This window comes from Notothenia rossii (assembly GCF_949606895.1).
Source record: "Notothenia rossii genome assembly, chromosome: 1".
In the NCBI taxonomy this organism is placed as follows: Eukaryota; Metazoa; Chordata; class Actinopteri; order Perciformes; family Nototheniidae; genus Notothenia; species Notothenia rossii.
The window spans coordinates 77604098-77626245 of NC_136912.1; the positions used below are offsets into that span (position 1 = coordinate 77604098).

Here is a 22148-nt window from a genome sequence, read left to right on the forward strand (position 1 = left end):
GAAGTGGTTGCGATGTGTTCTTTTGTAACATCGAGTTAAAGTTTAAAACATGTTGAGATTATCATTACGGTGATTGACATGTTTTTGGATCTAAGATTTATTAAAAACCATTATCCGTCATTATTAGACTCCTGACTGAACATATGAAAAGCTGCAGTAAACCAAAAAACATTGTTCTGTTGTATTTCATAATAATTTTAGGGTTAATAAAACATTTTGCGTCAAGACCATATTATTGTGAAAGGACAGCCAAAATTAACAGATAAACTATGTAACACATTAGGCTTATAGAGTGATCTTAATACAAGAATGCATTCACCATTATTTAAACAATAAACAAGTAATTGATTTGAACATTGCTGTATATTTTATCACTAAAAAAACTAGTTTGGTTTTTGGTGAATGCTGCAGCAATGAGCATGTCTTTCCTGCTCGTCCCTATCTGTCTCTATGTATGTATCTGTGCGCTCATCTGAGCCTCCTGCCTCTTTCCCCCTACTTCTTCACCCTCTTCTATCCCAGGTGTAAAATCCTCATCTCTCTCATCATCTGAGAGCTCCAAATCTGAATCTCCCTTAACTATCTGGTACAGGAAATGTCTGCTTCAGTTCTGTCTCCTGCAACAATGTTGAGTCATTAAGTCCATGAAGATGAACCTGATGTCCACTAGAATGGACATTTTTAAAAGAGCTGTTATTTCAAAACTCAAATTATGTTTTTGCTTTCAGAACTAATTATAAAGTTCCTCACATGTTAATGGTTTTCAATGTAAAAATAAAAATGTATCAACAATATTTGAAATACCCCTCCTCCTACTATGAAATGTTTTTGTTGGTATGAAAGCCATTTTGGATGAAAAGAAACAGGAACTTCCCAGCTTGCCATTTTAACTAATGACATATCACTGGAAAGCCCAGGATGTCCTCTGTACAGTGCATCAGAGATTAATAGAGTAGCTAAAAAAAGTGTACTATGCAATATTATTTTTTATATGTCTTTTTACATGTCTTATATGTCTTTATGTCTTATTTTGTATATGTCTTACAGAGTAATACTCTGTAAGCCTCAGAATAGAAGAAACCAAGATATTTCGTATCAAATATATATTATCTTAAATTGTAGGTTAGGTTTTTTTATAATAGTATGGTGTACAAATTCTGTTTTTAGTTTAATAAATGAATTTGTGTTTAATAAATCAGGTGTCCACTAACTGCGTTTAAAAAAAAAATAAAATAAAGAAGAATGAAAGTAACCTAATTGAAAACAATATAGAAAATTCACGCAGTACGTCTAACTATAATTATCAATCGCTGTTAGTGTTGGTTGCACTAGTCCACGGTTTAGTGCATTTTATACACATGTTTTTTCATGTTCAGGTTTTCACTTGTGTATTTTAGAGATAACATCACTGAGGGTCTGGATGTGTTAGTCAGACAGAAAGACAAACACTGGACTATCAGCCTTTATTATGGTCAAAAGCAAAGCCTACATTTCATGTGTTTAACAGATCTGACTAAACCAAACACTATCTATCCATAAAGATCAATCCTGCTGCCCATTTTGTCAAATATAATCCAACACATGGCGTGCCAGAAATGCAACCTTTCACTTTTTTATTATCAGCTGTGTTTTTTCAGATATGGTGTCACGGATGAAGGAAGGATATCAGATATTTTGAGAGAAAACATTACACACAAGATACAATTTGTCTTTTATTATTTGCCCTTTTTTTACAATACACATAAACATTACATATGCTTTGCTGCAGTTTTAACAGTTAAAGATCACAGGAGTAATTGTCTACACACCTTGTACTATCAAATTGACAATTTAGCATCTTGCACATTTTGTAAACATTGTCCAAAGAACATAAAAAATTTAAATGAAAAAAATATATCAGACAAATTAAAGGGCTACAGCTTGTGTATGCTTTCTAAAATGATTCTACAAATAAAAATAAAAGTGAAACATAGCTCACAGAGTTTTGAACAGATAAAATGCTTGTTTTGTTGCTTTGAGTCTAAAAACGTTCAACATTTGGGGAATGTGCTTCTTTTTTTTGTGAATGTACATAGATAGCATGATCAGTACCACTTTTATATCTGTGTTTTACATTTAAGGCCAGAACTAACATATGGTTAGCTTAGTTTAGCCTTTAGACTAAAAACAAGGGGAGAGAACTAGCCTTCCTAGGCCTTCCTTCTTTGTTCTTCTTCTTTTCTTTTTACTTCAGCCATGTTTGTAAGTATGCGCTCTAAAACGCACGCCAGCCTTTAGGTTCAGAACCATTTTCAATAGCTTAACAAAAGCCAGCCCTTGTTGTCATGACTTTGGCCCTCTATATATAAAACGGACAAATAGAGTGGTTTCCCCAAGTATAATGAACTTGCAGAAATGGACACAAACTCTCTGCTCAAAAAAATAACACATGTTTCAGGGGTCATGAATCGCTGCTGACAGAATCTAAAACACGTTTGTATTGTTTTCTCAGTTTCCTCCAAACCAGCAGGGCTGAAACATGAGCATATTGTTTTAGAAAGTGCTAGGTGTAAAATTCTACTGCTCTGTGTGCAGCCTTTGGGCCCCTGCAGGTATAGGTGTAGTGTGTCAGATTAGGCCTCCACTGCTGCAGGTGTAGGTGTAGTGTGTTAAATTCCACTGAGGGCCGCGGAGAGCCACATTTTCCAGCCCCACCCACCCTCACATAAGCTCCACTTATTCAGCATTCAGAGAGTCCTGCACCGGATGGGTTGATTGGAAATGGCCCATGAAAAAAACTATAGCTGAAACAACATGATCAGGAAAATAAACACACCAAGAGATATAGAGAAAGGGTGAGGGAGAGAAGAAGTGTGGCCGTTTCTATGGCTTCAAGTTTGTTTTTTCCAAAATGGTGGCTTTAATATGAGACACTCCCTGCAGGTGGGTAAGCATCATTGAGATGTTTGAGGTATCCAGAGGGGGTGCATTTCGCGTGCTTAGGAGTTGCCATTAAACAAAACCAATGGTTACCGGCTCCTCTTCTATGTTTTCAAAAAGGATTATATGTTAAGACGAGCTGCAGGGTGAACAAAAAAAAAACCTTGCATGTTTGGTAGTCAATATGGAAAGAGTTCAGCTGAAAAACAGTTACAGCTGAAAAACAGTTACAGGTGAGGCTTCGCACAGTGCATTCACACAGCTCCAAGCATAATTTAGACACAGCTCACTGCATAAAAAGTAAAAGGAATGATGGAAAATATGATTTGCTCTCGGAAGCAAGAGCAAAAGGTGTCCACATGGAATGGGCTTGTTGCAACTGGAGTACAGCATTCACATGAAGTAAATGAAAATATATAACCGAGATTTGCTTCCCAAATGAAAAACTAAGATATAGCATAGTTTCTCAGTGTCAAGTGTTTTTTATAACCAGCAGGTAGAAACGGAGATCAGCTGTCTGTGATCAATAAACTCCAACAGAAGAATAAAGCTAGAAAAAGATTCTCATTGTGTTGTATATGAATGCAATCATAGGGCTTGTATAAACTTTAAGGTTCTTTATGAAAAATGGAGGATTGAAAATATGCAAAAAGAGATCAACTTGATAGACTTTTCCAAAAAGAAAATGCTTTACTTTAAGACTGAATCTACAATAAAAAAAAGTCTGCTGTATCTGAAGTCTTGGATCAGATTACTAGTTTTTATTCCCCAGGAAGTCAAAGGGTTCTGCCAGAGAAGCTCTTTTATGAAACTTCTTTTTGGGGATTGCACTGAGGGAGAAGGGAAGGGTGGTGCACGAGGGATCCTCCTTCCTGGACACGATGCAGTCCTTGATGGCTTCCTTTATCACCTACAGGGGACACATACAGGGATTACATCTGAAATGCCAGACCCATACCAATGTTAGCTCAAATACATTTGGCTATACAGTACTATCCAGTGTTTCCCACAGAATTTGATTCTATTTGTGGGGGCACCGCACCCCCCGGCAAGAAAAGCCAAAGGCCCCTTAACCTACTCGGGTGGTCCATGCATCCGACCCCCCCTCAAATAAGATAATACATGCGAGTTCATGGCTACTGTAGACAACGATCTTGTTGCTCTGTGTTGCGTTGTTAATGAGTGAAACACACCGGAGTTGAGGATCTGTGGGGTTTATTCTCCCAAAAATATAATATACAATTTACAATTCAGGCATTTAGCAGACGCCTTATTCCAAAGAGACTTACAATTACCAATTACAGGGACATTCTCCCTGGAGTAACCTAGGCCTAAGTGCCTTACTCAAGGGCACACTAGTAGTGGTGTTCCAGGCAGGATTTGAACTCGCAACCTTCCGATCATCAGCCCACCTCACTATCCATTAGACTACCAAAAAAAAAAAAAGATCATAATAATAAAAAGATATATTAGATCCATTTGTGGCGGACGATATTTAATTGTGGCGGCCCGCCACAAATAAATCAATGTATGGGAAACACTGCTATCTAATTCAGGTGGTTCTACAAAATACAGTTTTTTCTGAGAAGAGTTTTTTTGGTTCACATTATTATTCAATGATTTAAGATTAAGATACTCTGTTCTGGACCAAATTAACTGACCAACATTACCATCTGACACTTGACACTGCTTCAAATATGTTCAGATCAGTATGCACATGTTTGCACAGTCGTGTGCTGTGGATCACATCCAAATATTGCTGCATAAATTACCAAACGTTGGTGGTACTGGGCACATTTTTCATTCAAGTATAAAATTGGGTTTTGTGCTCAAATCTGCTGAGTCAGTGTATCTTTATTGACAGTATACATCTGTCTTCAATAGGCTGTCTTTCCATTGTAATCCCAAAATACATTGCATCACATTTGAAACGTTACTCAGCATGGAAGTGAGTCAGATAAGGTGAGTGAAAGTCAGTCGGACCGCTTAGGGTAACACACCTACTGTGAACTAGAGAAAACGTGTACTATCCGGTCTTTAATGGGTCTTTGGGATTAGAAATGTTTAGTGTTGCTTAACAAACTGATATTTGTGCAGTGACAACGCAAGTACTGTATGTTCAAATTCCCAACTGAATGAAGGTGGATTAACCAAGAATTACAGTGGGAATTCATAAGAATTACTCAGCAGATGGATCAAAGCTTTGAATCCATTTTTAACCCTCCGATGACATTGAGTCTTACAAACTGCAGGCACCACTATTGTTTCCGGTTGTTTGTGGTTGGAAACTTTAAGTATGCCAAATACACATCCCTCCATCTAAACATCCTGTAGTGTAACCATAAGTACAAAACTGACCTCCAGGTTGTTTAGAGTGTTGAACTCCATGAGGTCGTGGAGTCGGGTGAAGGCCTCGTTGGAGTACTGGAAGTTAAAAGTGGAGAATGGTGACTCTGGGTCGTCAAAGATGTCAAAGTCAGCCAAGTCCTTCTCCTTTTCAGTCTCTCTGGGTACACCTGTAAGAAATTAAAGAGTTAGAAAGTAAGACAATAAATCCATATAAATCTGACTGATGCTTGAAATGTTGAGTTTTTAAATTTCATTTTTGATTTTCAAACAACTAAATGGAATTCATTTTGATTTTATTGATTGACTAAGAAAAACTATTTTTGCTTATTTTGTCAGCTATATAATATATTTATAATATTCTCACATTTTGAGTGAGTAACATGCTTTGCATTTTTTTGTTGATGAAGACAATATCTACAGAACAATATTTATTTTATTTGTATAAAAAAAAAGAAATGAAAAAAAAAAAAAGTCCTTCTTTCATCAGTATGAAAAAACATTTGTAAGATATCTGTAGTGATATATCTTTATTTATGAACACCTATGTTTAAAATAGCTTGCTATATTAAAAAGGTCCCATGACATGCTTTTCCGGTTATTACACGGTCTGCAAAGTCACAAACCCTCAAAGTACACCCTGGCTGTAGCGGGTAAAACTCTAACACAGAAAAGACCTGTCTATGCTGCCCCAGAACGCCTCGTTGGAGATTTTTCTTTTTCCATTTTTTTCTTCAGGGCATACTGACGTAACACTGCGGAGCTCCGCACACACACACACTGGCCGTTTCTCAATCTCGAGAATTCTGGCTTCCAAGCCAGTATTTCAAGGATGCTACGTCATCGAGTGCCACCGAAGGACTGTTCCAATCTCCAGCATACTTGGAATTCCACCGAGGCCACGTCCTTGGTTCGAGGCTGCACATGGGTAGACTTCGCGTCCTTAAAATCCCCACAATGCTTTGCGCACGGACCAATTTCAAAAACCCTTGCGGAGAATTGCTGAACCGACGCAGCACACATTTAAATGTAAGTATGTAGTGGCGTAGAACATGTGTTGGTAAATATGTTACTTTGTTACATTTGTTATCGCCAAAAATGTGTTCCGTGAAAGTAAAGCAAGTTCATAGTTAGATAGACATCGTGAGGTATTTATTTTTTCGGTACAGTTTATGTTGAAACCGTTAGAGAGAGTGGCAGGCTTGTTAGCCCGTTCCATTCTTCTTCGTTTTCCGAAGCCGTTTCTCAATCTCGAGGATGCTGGATTGGTAGTCGCGTACTTCCAAGTTTCCTTCAGAAATGAAGCAAGTATACTTCCAAGCCACGGCTTCGGAAAACGAAGAAGAATGGAACAGGCTGACAAGTGTGAGAAACGGCCCGTGGCTTGGAAGTATACTTGCTTCATTTCTGAAGGAAGTGACTTGGAAGTACGCGACTACCAAGCCAGTATCCTCGAGATTGAGAAACGGCCACACACTCGGAGCTCAGGCTGTGAGTGTGTGTGTGCTCAGGCTGAGCTCTGTGGTGTCTCGCTGTCTTGCAAACCCCATGCAGCAACCAGGAAACGACACCAGTAATCCAGCTCACACTGTCCGCTACTCGAGCCTCAAAGGGCGGAGCAGCGAGCCCCGCAACGTTTCACCAGCAGTCTTGCTGGTAAAATTGAAACGGCGAGACGGAATTGGTTGAAACAAAGCAGTATACAACATGGTTTTGACTGGCGCTAATGGTCGGGGAGTGTAGATCAGCCAGGATGGCTGGTTTAGCTTGGACCAGCTAAACCAGCCTTCCTGGCCAGCTAAAGTGTCCAAAACCCCTCTAAACCAGCCAACTATTCCAGCCTAATATCTACTGGCTGGTCAGGCTGGTCAACTAAGCTGGTCTAAGCAGTTTTTTTCAGCAGGGACAAACTATACAGAGATGCTGTATGAGAAAACCAATGGGATTTTGGAGCATTGAGCAATGTAAATCTATTCTAGTAGACCTCAACAATGGAATTATGATCAGTAGTAATGGCCATGTCATGGGACCTTTAACACCTGATAGATCAATCACTTTTAGGAAATATGTAGAATTGATTCAGATTTTGCTTTTATTATTACAGGAGTAAAGATGAAAGACCACGATGCAGGAGTCATGGTTTGGAAAATTCATACATCGGAGAAATGACTTCATAACGGCCTGTATAACTTCTACAGACAGGAAGTCCATTTATGGTACAACTCCCTCACATTTCTCTGGGGCTTGAGTGCAAAAAGCTTATGTAACTTCCATAAACAGACTGCGGAAGCATGTGGGCCGATGATGACCTACTGAATATAAAGAGGCAGGAGACGAGACGATGGGTGTGTTTCTGTATGGCCCATGATATATAGAATGTTTACACAAGGAGCTCTCCCACTAGAACGAGAGATTCCCTACCAGCACCTGGCTCCTTAAGGGAACCATAATTCACTCTTGCAGCTCATAAAATACTGAACACACTGTGGTCCACATCTAAGGCTTGTGCGCGCACACACACACACACACACACACACACACACACACACACACACACACACACACACACACACACACACACACACACACACACACACACACACACACACACACACACACACACACACACACACACACACACACACACACACACACACACACACACACACACACACACACACACACACACACACACACACACACACACACACACACACACACACACACACACACACACACACACACACACACACACACACACACACACAAAATTGCAGGTATGCTTAAAGACAGACACACCATTTCCACCACGAAACCACAAAGACCCTGACTAGAGTTTCTTTCATTGGGGAGTTGAGTGGTCCAACTGTTGGCTGATCATAACAAAATGCCTGCCTCGAAACGATTATGGTTGAATTCAAGTTCGAGGAAGGGATGCCTCATGTTCCATGACGCTTGAGCAGCATTATTAACATAATACAGACTGGGCATATTTTCCTCCCCACACATGATGAGAAAAACCTCCACATCTGCACTTACTCACCAGGTGCCTTAAATGTCCTGAAGTTGATGTTGACCAAGACAAAGTGGATGACAGTCGGGCAGTTCTTTTCTCCTTTTTTTGGTTTGAAGACGTAGCATTCCTTCAGGCCCTCGCGGTCAAAGACTTTGGGGTCGATCTTGGGGAATGGAAGCTTGTTCATCCGAGCCCACTTTTCTGCCAAAAGGATCTCCTGTGGCATACATTTAGAAAATAGAAACAATGTTCATGGTTTGTACAAATACTTTTAAGCAATTTGCGACTGTAACAAATAGACTCTGACCTTGAATGGGGGGCTGGAGTCGCTGGGTCGTGCAGAAAAGTCAAAGGAGATGATGAGGTTGACGCCGCGCTCCGGCCGCAGGATGAGAGGGTAGGGGAGGTTGTAGGTGAGGCCGCTATCCACTATATGGATCTTCTTGCTCTTCACATCCAGAGGCTCGTAAATACGATCAAACTCATCTGGGTCTGAGAAAATCACATTGAATCAAACAAAAGATGAATGGGACAAGAAAGGGAAATACCTTTGTAGTCTACTGCCAAAACATTTTCTGCATGCCTGACCCAGTGACTCAACTGCAGAACATGAAGTTCAAAGGAAGCAGGGCTAGGTTTCGTTTTAAAAAGAATAAGACCACACCTGTGCTTTAATACCAGTAGACAAGCTGCCTTACTTAAGTTTTTCAGAAAGAAAAAACTAATTACTAATCAATATTTCTATAATGGCAATGGGTATACATTACTACCGTACATGTATTTTGAAAGAAGTTGCTTGTAGTGATGAACTCACAAAGAATTACCACCCAACTCTATACATGTAGTTCCCCTGAGAATTACCATCAGCGTCTTGGGTTTTTTAAAGCGACAAATAACAAGAGAGGATAAAAGAAAGAAGAACCAAACGCTGAGAAGTGATGTGTAGGTGGCAAGAATGTTAGAATGAACTTGAATGAGTTGAAAACACAACATAAATTGTAAAATGATTTTATATGCTCTACTAAAAAATACTTAAACTAGGAATTGTGAATGTAAACTCTTAGGAAAATGTTTTCTGATGTAACAAATCATTTGGAAATGTACAAGACAATCAGTTCATGCTGTTTTGAAGCGGCAGTGTAAGGACCAACATAGTATAACATCTATGAAATTATGATTTAGATTTTGGTGCAATTTGTTCAGTACTGAAAATGTATTCTTGTTAACCAGCCCTGTGTTCAGTTTCACATGCATTTAGTTACAAATTAACAAATGAGATACTATTCTGCATGTATTCATTTAAAATGTTTGCAGCTAGATACATTTGTTAAACATTGCCAGTTGGTATAATCAATAATCAAAACTCCTTTAGGCAAAATTATCATTCTTATGTTTTATTTCTAGTCTAAAATATTCAATTTGTGACCATCCTTCTAACCTGTGACAGCATCCACCTCCTCCTCAGGTGGGGGGGCTTGGCTGGTGACCTCGTTGCACAGAGAGAAGGGGGTGCTGGTGTTCAGGTTCAGGCCCAGCATGAAGTTATGCACCTGGAAACAGGACGAAAGGAGTTATAAAGGAAGACAGCTGATTGTGAATTTGAATAAATGAAAAGTGAAACAACAATGTGGCTGGCGAACATGCTGTTTGTTGTATGAAGCGTTTTCATGGTTTCATGTTGACTTCACATATTCAGTTACCTTCCCAGCCCGGCCCTCTCTTGTGTTGAATAAGGACGATTCACTGAACAACGACGTGAACATTCGATGAGCCCAGCTAGCCTGAGCGGTGCGGTGGTACTCATCTTCTGCCTCTTGGTTCTCTGTGCCAGCTGAACGATGAAATATAATAAAATGTCAAATGTTGGGAAAGAGTTTTTAACAGGGTCTCAAAAATTTTTAGTGAACTAAGTGGAGCATTAACTTTGTGACGAGCCAGATATTTCCCTCAGGAGTTAGTGAAAAATATGAGTGAAGGAATATTACACTTAAGTTCATCACCTTTTCAAATGAATAAGGATATTGATTTGTAACTAAAATATGTTTAAATAGTCCAATTAAAAAAGTAAGTATACAATAACTATACACAAAAGAAGCACAAGAGACATCAATACATCGAAAACAGATGCATTCACACTGCTGTATGTAAGTCATAAAATATTAGAATTGAATGAACTGAATTTGCCTGTCTAACTTTTAAAACTTTTGTAGATTGTTCCACATGCGTGCAGGCATAATCTTTAAGATCCAGTTTAGTATTCAAATTAGTGTTTCAGTCTTGGGACATGGTGCAGTGTGAATGTGTTTCATAGTTAAAACAACATGTAAAATGTAACAGAAAGGATTCGTTTTACATCTTTTGTATAACAAATGAACTCCATCATCAAGGGTAATTCATTATAATCTTAGTCTATATCTGTCCGTCACTAATCTTACTGCATCCGTTGTCTTTCTCTCTTACTGTTTTTTTCTTTTTATGATTTCACTCACAGCTTAAACCCTTACTCGCAAAGAAAATGATATATATATATATATATATATATAATATTATTAATACGATCATGAAAACACATATTCATTGGTTAAGGTGTGTACATTATAACATACAATACAACGTCTACAAACCCAAGAATTACAAGTGAAATCTCAATAAGCGCTTTTTCATGTCCTGACAGAAACCACAGTCACTGTTCTCATATAGCTGAGTCACACTGACAGATGCAAATGGAAACAATACCACAGAAATACAGACAAATGTTTTAAGGCGTTAACTTTCCCCGCAACCCAACAATGTGTCAAAATGTTTGCTGACACTATTTAAAGTCACACACCTCTAATGTGCCTTTACGCATGTAATCAAACTGCTGTGTGTTCGTCAGTTCCGGGCATGAATTGTGCATTTCTTAGCTCACCTTTACGTGGCTCGTCGTCATTGTCCAGACTGTCTTCTCCGACAATGTGCTGGGGTTTGATCTGCTCTGTAAGACACAAGACAGCTTCACTTATCAGGTTACAACTTCAGACACGCTTTTTATTCTTAGTCATACCAAATATCGACACTGTATAAGTAAGAATGGTTTTGTTCAGCTATGTGACATTATCAAATTCACTGTCTATTGTTTTTATCTGCCAAAAGAAGTCCTAAGAGAAATGCAATACACCTGATAAAGAATGCCTGACTGGGTGGAGATGTCTTGGCACTTTAGTACAACAAATGCAGAGAGTGTCTGACATTTAAAAGGTCACCCCAAACAAACACTTTCAACCAAAACAAAGTGAGTTGTCAGGATATGTGAAGGAAAGCTGATACACTGTTTTCGCAACATCGTGCAAGCACACACACAAACAGTAATGCCACACATTTTAAATCAGGTGGGAGAATTTTAGATCAGCTATCTTTAAATGTTTGAGGATAAAGGTGTCAAAGTGCGTGGGAATAATTCTGGCATTAGGCGAGAAAATACAGATAACAATGAGGCAGGACCGAGTGTCAGTTTCAGTGACGGGTGCTCCACAGAAGGAATCTTATCAAAAGATCAATACAGACGAAAGAAAGTGGCAAACGAACACTTATTTTCCACTTACACAAAACACCCATGACTAAACACATATTTAAGATTCTTGTGTTTTAGGATCCTCGTTTTTCAAATGTATTGTCACACATACTGCAAGGATGATATGCATTTTATTAGGATTTTTGACAAAATACATTTTCCTTTTATGCAATAGTTTGTTATTAAAATATTACATTTAGGTGACTTAACATAAAAAACGTAATCATTGTTTTCTATTATTTACGTTTTTTAAATTATTGTAACAACTGACTGAAAGTAATTTTGGACCTTGGTAAAGTGGACAAAACAATGTTTTCAAAGGGTCTAATGAGTGGCTGTTTTTGAGCATCTGATCTGGTGATCTCACTCCAAATGATTGCATTATTTGGGGATTATATGTATTCCTCAATAAGAAACAAAAAGATTACCTAATTCCTCCTCCATGGTGCTTCCTCCAACTGTGTCTTTGACTCCCAGCACTCTGTTGAACAGGATGGAGAAGGCGCTGCCCCACACACCTGAATCAGAAAATACATACCGTGAATAGTACGTTAAATAATGGAAACTAGTCTGACTGCTTTGGATGAAAACACCTTTCTCACCCATTAGAAAATGAATAGGGTTCTCCTCGTATCTCTTTATGGCGGTTCCCATGAAGAACTTGCTTCCAAACAAGTCAGGGGTCATGAAGGTGCCGTACTTTGCCATCCCAATTTCATACGGGCTGAACTCCACCCAGTCTGCAGGTGGAAACCTCAGAGTTAATGTAACAGAAATATGAAACATTTTGTGATGCAATATGATGACCATAATCATCTGGAAAATCTTCAGACCTGTTTTGAAGGAGATGCCACTTTCAATTCAATCTGTCATGTACCAAATAGCTGACAACTGGATTTAAAAAACAATAAAAGTATTTATATTTGAAATAGGGAATAGGGCTGGTTTTATACGTCAATAAAAGAGTGTCTTTAGTTGGTACACATGATGCACAAAATTATTCATATCACAGGGGTCACACTTGGGTTATTCAAGTCCCGGCTGTTATTCTAGATTAGCATTGAGTGTGGCCTCACCCTCATGCATATCAAAGTGACACTGCACAGCATTTTCACTTCATCAATCAGAAATAGCATGGCCAGTTTTCTTTTGTCGTCAGTATTTTGGGACATGTTTAAAGTCACGTACACCCGAAGTGATGTATTGTCATTAATTATCTTTAGAGTGTATTATTGTCTTCTCTGGATTTTCTTTTGTTGGTATGTGACATATTATTTGGTACTTCTTCAAACGTGAGATTAATAACTTTGATATTGTAACAGCAACCCTTACACGTTAAAACAACTATTTAGATGGGATGGGAGAATGGACATTACCTCAAGCGAGAAACAAGTCAATTGTCTAATGTCATTGTGTTCATATTCGAATCGCAGCTACCACGTTTTCCAAGTTTTCATTCATTCGTTCTGTAAACACCAGAAAGTGTCACACTTTTGAATTCTTGGTGTGTTTTTTCAAAACTACCTTGTTGTCAAATGTATGTTATGTTTTAAATGTAAAGCAGTGGAACGTAATACTGTGCCCAAGCAAAGGTTATCTATATATTTATCGAGTCTCACTGTAATGCTAGTATTTGTATTTGGAGCCAGTAGAAAGTGTGTATTCAATGATCTTTGTAGATCACTTAAAATGTCAGCTTCTGCTTTGGTATTTGTTTTTCACACGCTTGTTGTATTGGAGCACAGTGCAGCCTGGGTCAATAGCCCTTACAAAGAGGAAGTTTTAGCATTAACATAAGACCAACCCCGAGTCTATTATTGCCTTTTGCACTCTACCCAGTTCCTCGATATAGCACAGTTGCTATCTGGCACTAAAGGGCCGTCATTGAAGCCCGCCATCACACATCCTCTTTGCAGAGCAGTATTATAAGGAAATAAGTACCGCATGGTTGCTTTGCATGTGTGGCCATCTGATTATCTCTCAAGTTACTCATTACATATGCAAAATAATTCTGAGGGACAGGGTTTACATGTAACAAACAATTTAACATAAAGGCACATGCAGACATTTACAAAAAGGTAGCTATGTATTTACCTGCAAACATGAGCTCAGAAACATCTGGCTTGACATGCAGACATGTGAAGAGAGGAAGAGGACACTGGGCCTGGTCTATTTTCTCCTGGATGCTACTCAGTTTGATGTCCATCCTCTAATGGAAGAGATGGCAGTTTTTGAGTCATTTACACATACAATGTGGCAGTTGGTAAAAGTTGTCATGGTTATATGGAAGTAGAAAAAGATAAAGTAATATAAATGGGGAATAAACAGCACAAAATGAAAATAAAAAACTTGTGTTAGGCCTGTATGGGACGTCAGCACGAAATAATATAGAGGAAAAGAAACATGAACTGAAAGGAAGAGAAGGATTTACGTACTGCCAAGCAATACAGACACAAATTCCATCAACAAACGACAGCTGTCATGCGTCTCTTACCGAAGGTATGAGCGTCTCTCCTATGAGCATACCGAAGATATCAGTGAAGGTAACGGGCTGCCCGAAGGCCTTTTTAGCCCACAAGGCCTGGATGTAGTTGGTGATGTGTTGGGGCAGCAACAGCTTCAGCGGGTTACTGCTGACTCTATTCATCAGCTCTGGGTTTATATCCTTCGGGCCCTTATTTGGAAACTCTGGGTGGGAGTAGATAGTGGACATGTACCTACAGTGATCAAGAGAAATAAAAAAGATCAGCAAATGTATGCTAAAATAAATATGCCTGTGCTTGTATTAAAAATGTTTTACTGGAGGTATTGCATTGATAAGGAAGTTAAATCCATTAAGTCACTTCACACATACAATATGAGGATGGACACTAAAGCAAACCAGAGTTGCTTGCTTGATGACAGCTTCGTACCAGCGGAGGAAGGAAAGAGAGTTCTAGGGAAGGGAGGAAGCAACATCAAAAGAGAGAAAGAAAAGAAAGAAAAGTAGCAATATGAAAGAATAAGATGACAGGAGAGAAAGTGCCTCTAGAAAAAAAGGCTTCACGTTGTGAGAATGTGTAAAAAAGAGAAAAACTGACCATGTGGATCCGGAAAGGCCGGCAACATATGTGGCACAATCCAGGACCCCAGACTCAAACAGGGCTTTCATCACACCTGAGAAGCCAACCATGGCACGGAAACCGCCTCCTGAGCCCGCTATGGCTATAACTGGAACCTGCCACACACACACACACACACACACACACACACACACACACACACACACACACACACACACACACACACACACACACACACACACACACACACACACACACACACACACACACACACACACACACACACACACACACACACACACACACACACACACACACACACACACACACACACACACACACACACACACACACACACACACACACACACACACACACACAGTGAATAATAAGAAGACAAAGGCATGCCTAATCACATAATTGCATAGTTAACTGTTTATAGTATGAGTCTTGTATTAATCTGCATTCTTTCAGGTTGACTAACTTCCCTCCTGTGGCTCTATACAGTGAGGCTGCAAGTTGCGTCACGCCTTTGCAACATTTGCTCTTCAGATTTTCAACAATTTCATAATTTTTATTTTGCAATGTTGCTTCCTTTTCTGCACTCTGTTTTTATCACGCGGTCAGTTTTTACTATTCTGACAGACATACGAGGTTCGTCCTGGATAGGAAGTGGAGTGATGGTGTAGCATAGTGAAAGGCAGAAGCTGGTTATCTCATTCCTCTGGATCTTCCGGCACATTCTGAGGACATGTGCAGGCCTGGCTGGAGATTACAGCCAGCCCCAAGGGCGTCAAGCCAAATCCACATCAGCACGAAAATGAAACTTAGCCTAAATCAGTGCAGGGGAACACAACTTAGGAGTTTGTAAGGTATACTTTTTGGTTTGACACACACTTTGTGAAAAGTGCATAACAAATAACAAGTGCATTTGAATTTAGTAAGTCTCATTATATTAGAACAAAGGCCTCAAAGGTTTGCATGTTTTCCATTTTGTCTTCTTCAATAGGCTTAATCCTATAGATCATGAAGTGAATATGTACAAGAACGAGGGATGCCAAAGTAAGTACACATAGCTATAACTCTGTCTGCTACTTCCTGTGGAATGGGACTGGCATAGATCAGGTATTTGGCATCTAGGTTCTGATCCTTCCTCACATGAAAACATGTTGATAGAAACTTTCCTTGCTGTTGTGAATATAGATTCAGAGTGGAGGTGAGGCTTTTCAAATGATTTACTCACAGAGGCAGGAGCACAGTCACAGCATAGATTTCAAATAAGTGTTGTGACAGCAAGCTAGCAGTGACAACTTATTATGTGAAGCAGCTAATGAGCATACGATTTACCTTCACTATGCTAATGCAAACTGCGGTCTCTGAACTGGAGGTTCCTGGTCCTTTGCCAGAGTTGTGTCGAGGACTGTTAACCTGTCAATGTGTCGGCTTTTGCAAATTAGACAGTGATTGGCCTATTTAAATGTGTACCTAAACTAGTTTGCCCCAGGGTCCGTTTGTATCAGTAACTCAGGTTAAATAAAGCAAAAATGTTTGCTTACACTTATCAAAGTGATTTAATCATAAGAAATTAAGTAAAAGTGCAAACGGATCTTGAATTTGGCCTCTTAATAAATTAAGCTGTCAACTCACAGGTTTATGAAAAGACTAAACAAATGTTTTCAAACAGTAGCCATGTAATAAACTTGAGGTTTTGTGGCTCTGCTCCCACCTCCTCTGGAGAGCTAGGGAGGAATCGAGGCTTCTCCATGTCCAGCAGCTTCTTGATGCCCAGCATCACCCTCTCTCTGCGGGTCTGTCTGAACTGCTTCTCCTTGTCACACAGGGCATGGCTGAACCGCAGATCCAGTTTAGTACTGCAGCAACAAAGGAAAAACAAGGTTCAATCAAATCTGATAATGGGAAGACAAACAATAACTCATATTTACATATTCTGCTGACAGTAGGATATGATCTCTCAGTGTACGAAACATTAGTAATGATGTTGACATCGATCTTTAGGCCAGATAAGCTCTTTCTCTGGGTGTGAAACACTGTCACGGACAAAATTCCTCAGTATCTCTCACTGCTCCCCTCCTCATAATTATAAACACTTTCAAACATGTTTGGTATTTCGAAATCCTCCCACAAACCCATATGCAGGGATGCAACAGGAATTATGATGCATTTTAAATGCTATATCATTTTAGACAAGTTTCCTCTTATTGAGTCATTCTGCTTGAAGTTCTAATTTTAGTTTCTGCATTGCTCCGGGTGATTTCTTTGGTATTCTTCATCCAGTGATGGATTTTAACACACACACACACTCATAAAACTAGTATTACTATTTAACACAAGGACCTCTAGGTTGATCACAGAGCAAACTCTGATTAACAGGTTTTGCTATAAAATAAAATAAAATACATAATTTTTGGCAATACCTACCAGATCTCCAGCAACATCTCTAAGTATACTTTGGTTGCCTGTCAAAACAATAAAATATGTGGTTATTGTTCAGTGAAAGAGCAGCTGGTAGTAGTTTTCAATTCCATCTTCATATATGTAATACCTTCAGAAAATATGTGATCTCAGCATGAGCTGAACTGATGAACTTAAAAAGTCTTTTGGGAATAAATATCTTACTTTGCCAATGAGGAACGACTCCATCTTTTTCTGGCCTACTTTGAGCTTGGTGATGTCATAGGTCGCGGTCCCAAGTGTCTCATCCATCACATAATTGGCATCCATTAATGTTAACTGATTGGGATAAACATCATCAGACAAATGGTTAAATACATTTCCATACTGCATATACTGGCTTTGTTTAAGTGCAGTTTAGTCTTTTTATAAAAAGGTATATACTATATATCAATCGAAATCCCAAAATGTCATCCTGTACTGGTACAGACTGCCTAGAAAAATAAATAACTGCTTTACCTCCAGGACGTTGTTCTGGTTTGGGTCTAATATGAACTGAAAGGTCTCGTTCCATTTTGGGTTGATGTTGTTGTCTATATGCTTGGTCTTTTTTCTGCTCTCCGGGGCTGTTGGGATGAACAGCTCCACATATGGATCTGGGGTGTCCACTGCAACACACACGTATTATACATATAATTAGTTAATCTCAAATTATTTCAGGGAACCTTTTTATCCACTTCAAAACAATTCCAGTGTAAATAGCACAAACATATACCAGAAGACAATATATGCATGCAACATGTTCTTGATCATTTGCTGCAAAACTATTTTGTAATGTGTGAATGACAAGTATAAGTGAAAAAAATGCATTAAGACTCACACAGGTCACCCAGTGCTCCCTTTGTGACGCTCTCTGCTCGAACCACCGTCACTGTGAATTTGTGAGAAAACTGCTGCTCCACCTGCCACACAACATTCATTCATTTCAGCTCATTATCTTGTTGTAAAGTCACTCCAACCATGATGCAAAACAATATGTACCTAACACATTCATCATGTGTCAGTCAGTGACACATTTTGTAGGCTGTTTCCCACGTGAAATTGTCTGGTTCAGGGTTCACTTTGTATCACATTTCATTTCTCCTTGTGATTTGACAGCAACATGTTGAATTTGTTTGGCAACACTGGTATTAAATGTAATTATAGCAACACTATTCTAAAAGGTGTGCTCTCTGTAACTGTACCCGGTAGGTAACAAGCCTTTAAAATCATACTTTATTTGCCCAATTGCAAATCCCTTGTTTGCCATTGTCCTGTATGTATAGTAGAAAAGGTTACCCAACCCTCCTGTTATCCTCAAATTTACCTTACACCCTTTATCCTCTGGGGTCTGACCACAGTAGTTTAAAATTCAAGACAATGATCATATTCCAAATGTTAACCAAAATGTATGTCTCTGGTGCTTTAGGTATCTTAGTTGACTACCTAACCATTTAAATAAAACATTACCCCAACCTTCCCCCCCACAGACTCCTTTATACATCCAGAATTCCTATTATCACCAAAATATATAAATCACCATAAAATCTCACTGATTGAAATAAAATGTTAAAGTAAGATATGTTTGATGTTGTTAAAGGACCAATAACTAAAAGAGAGGGTAGTTTTCTTTTACAATGACACATTTTCATGTAATGGTCACCTCAATATCATCCTACACAATCAACACAAATATATGTAAAATGTTGACGTTTTTATATGTTTTATACTACTAAAACAGCCTGGGGTCAAATTGATGAGTACAAAGTGCGTACATGACATTTAAAAAAGATCGTGTTCACTTTATGTTTACCCATTAGTCCTCACTAAATTAGGAGAAGTCATGAAATACTAAGCAAAAAAAAGTAAGTTTTGATACGTTAAACATTGAATGGGGTCAAATTGACCCCAAGGATAACAGGAGGGTTAAAGTCTGTGCTATTCTTTCTTGTTGAAAAATATGAGACATATCAGTGAAAATCAAGGCGTCATTTAAAGGTCATACATCCCTAAACATTTCCTTGATCCTTAGATAGCCATCACTGAACCAACAAGTTGGATTAAGAAGAAGTTGTTTTGCCTTTCTTTTGCATTGTTTTTTATTTCAGCCTTCTGAAGCTAGACCTATGAGCCCTTTCTCAAGAAAACTTAACATCTGTTCATATTCAGTGTAGTTTTAAATGTAACTATTCAAGAAGCCTGTTGCACATCCAAGTTATGCTAATAGAAAATGTGGTTTCAATAACCATTAACAAGTCTTTGAAACAAAAAGTGATGTTAGATATAAAACTGTTATGGCTGTGAATGCAGCTCTCTCCCAGATTATCCCATGCTAATATTCGCTGCTAAACACAACCCGTATACCCCTCTGCACCTGCTGCAGAGATAATGAAAAGGCCTTGCTGTTGAGTTTTTGCTTCAGAGAAAAAGATTGAAGCTCACTCTAAGCTCTCACGCTAAGAATCTGTTTTTGTCTCAACATGGCTCAGTTTAGCTTTGCATGCCAAAACTCACAATTATATTGGAAGCCATTGTGTGTTGTCAGGTAAGTAATCTTCAGGAAAGCCTTTGTCAAGATGGGAACTCAGGAGAACATCTCAGTCAAGAAACTGAAGCATTTGGAAACTGGAAAAAAAAGTTCAATATCAGTGCAAATTTAGGAGTAAAGCTTTAACAAACATTTACAAGCATTGTGTTCCCTCTTCTCACCATAACACAATAAAGCACTTTCTGTAACTTCTTAAAAGAAGGAAAACCCCTTCTTACAGCCAACGCTGAAGGGTGAAGCCTTTAGCATCTCGACAAGGGCGGCGGGAAGTGTGCTGTGCCACAAACACAAGATAAGATGACTGGAGCAATAGCTAACATTAAAGTACGTGTGAGAGCGTAAGTACAGCACATGTACGTTTAGAGAGAGAGGGAGAGAGAAATATGGAAGTAAAAGGAAATGTTAATGTGACTGATATGACTTATCAGTCACACTATCTAACAAAGATAGAGTGTAAATAACATGAATTACTTTTAATAATTACTATACAATCTAATGCATGGTCAGGTGCATCTGCAGAAGAGGTGGTGAGATGATATTTTTAGGAACATTAAAGCTTTCTTTGCACAAACGTATGATAAACAGTATGTTGATAATATTTGCATACAGGGTTAGTGTGTGTGTATGAGAGTGAGTGAATGTGTGTGTGCTGTGGTAGCATATCAAGGTCAGCCTTTTCTCCGCTGTTTAACAAAGCATGTCATAACTAGGCGACTGAGAGCACGTAGAGAGGCTGTGTGTTCACAGCATTGGTCACGTAGTGGGCATCTGTGGTCCAACTTTGGCTAGTGCCAGTTCACTCTGCCCTTGTTCTGCAGCGTACAATGAGTGCATGCAGGCTGCTGAGTCCTGTGTCTGTGCCAACATATCACACTGGATAACAGGACTACATTTTCATATGGTGATGCAAAAACCCAAAGAGACCGACAGCAACCAGCCGTGATGCAAAACAGCTGCAGTGCATTAGAGGTTTCTAAAGGCATACAGTAAATCTCCTTCTTTGCAAATGTTGTACTACATGAGAAATACATGTGAATGTTGGAGGATTAAAAAACAAAATCTAAAAACCCACAATGAGGGGAATAACTTTGCATTTACCAAGGAAATATTACAGAGGAAGTCATTACTGTATATTCATTATCATAATTGTATGCTTCATACAAGATCTATTAGGCCACCATAGACAGGTTTTCCCTGTTTCTTATTAGCCAGGTGGGTCAAATCTGAGAGGAGAAGTTGCTACATGCAAAGTTAGATAATAAGATTGCCTCAGATAATGTAAGACAAAAGAGATGATAGTTAAAAGTATCAATCTCAAAAACAGGAAACAAAAAAAAGGGAAATAAAATAAAGACTAATAAAAAAATCTTGACTGTTGGCAACTACATGGAACTGTTCATCATAATCCGACGTATTTAGCGAGTAAAATAGGCTTTTGCCAATTGAATTAATGCAGTATAAATGCTCTGTATGTTTTGGCAGTAGGCTACTGAGTTTTTAGTTTCCTTGTCCTGAGTTGCGTAAAGTAAATTGCGAGACGATGGTTAAACCCCTGCAGCAGTTGCTGGCACTGACACTCCTTGCTCCCCCAACAGTTATAAACCTTTACAATGTGAAATCATTTAAATTGGAAACGTACCTTAATCGCGGAGAAAAGCCTTCAAAATGCTATCCGAGAGTATCCTTCCTCCATAGGGGAAAGAGGAGGTGCCTCACCAGATGAACAGTACGCACACCCGGCTGTCAAGAGGCTGGAGCAGACTGCACGTTCAGGACAGTTTTAATAAACACTAATTAAACGTAATCCACAAACAAAAAAACTCTCTGTTTCAAATTTTAGTTTCAGACGAAGACCCCATGAAAACTATTCATGGGAGTCAGCTTTTGACTCATCGACTGCTCACCAAATGCGCAGTGTCCACAAGAGGGCGCGTAAGAGATTTACGTTGATAAAACATTTTTTTTTAAGTGTGAATCGGATGACGCTAAAACTTTTAGCATTTTTGTTAAATATGTATTTTTGGGGTCTGTCTGGTGGTCATTTTTATTATCATGGCATGTTTAACAAATAACACAATCATTTTTAAAAAATGCTTTCAAGAGGCGCTGTTAAAGATACATATAATATTATTTATATATATATATATATATATCATATATTTAATAATTACTGTTGATTTTCTGTTTCCAAAAACAAGTTTCTTCCTTGATACTATCAGAGACCCGTGGATCTGCTGGTTTCAAACAGCCTCT

General features: G+C 38.8%; 1 protein-coding gene across 2 annotated transcripts; it reads right to left on the reverse strand.

Moving 5' to 3' along the window:
- Positions 1-1699: 1699 nt before the first annotated feature.
- Positions 1700-21776, reverse strand: pla2g4ab (phospholipase A2, group IVAb (cytosolic, calcium-dependent)). Of its 2 annotated transcripts, XM_079674158.1 has the most exons (19): positions 21535-21776; positions 19862-19972; positions 18189-18270; positions 17828-17976; positions 17534-17647; positions 17336-17373; positions 16623-16767; positions 14915-15051; positions 14329-14551; positions 13929-14043; positions 12437-12574; positions 12263-12352; positions 11193-11258; positions 9982-10112; positions 9720-9831; positions 8589-8773; positions 8309-8498; positions 5278-5435; positions 1700-3829 (listed from the first exon to the last, which is right to left on the reverse strand). In XM_079674158.1, exons 2-19 carry the CDS (start codon positions 19877-19879, stop codon positions 3674-3676), a joined length of 2247 nt encoding a protein of 748 aa, XP_079530284.1. In that variant the 5' UTR covers positions 19880-19972; positions 21535-21776; the 3' UTR covers positions 1700-3673. The 2 variants fall into 2 exon arrangements, with proteins under 2 accessions (XP_079530284.1, XP_079530285.1); XM_079674159.1 differs by lacking the exon at positions 19862-19972 and having other exon boundaries at positions 21535-21775.
- Between the last annotated feature and the right edge of the window lie 372 nt (positions 21777-22148).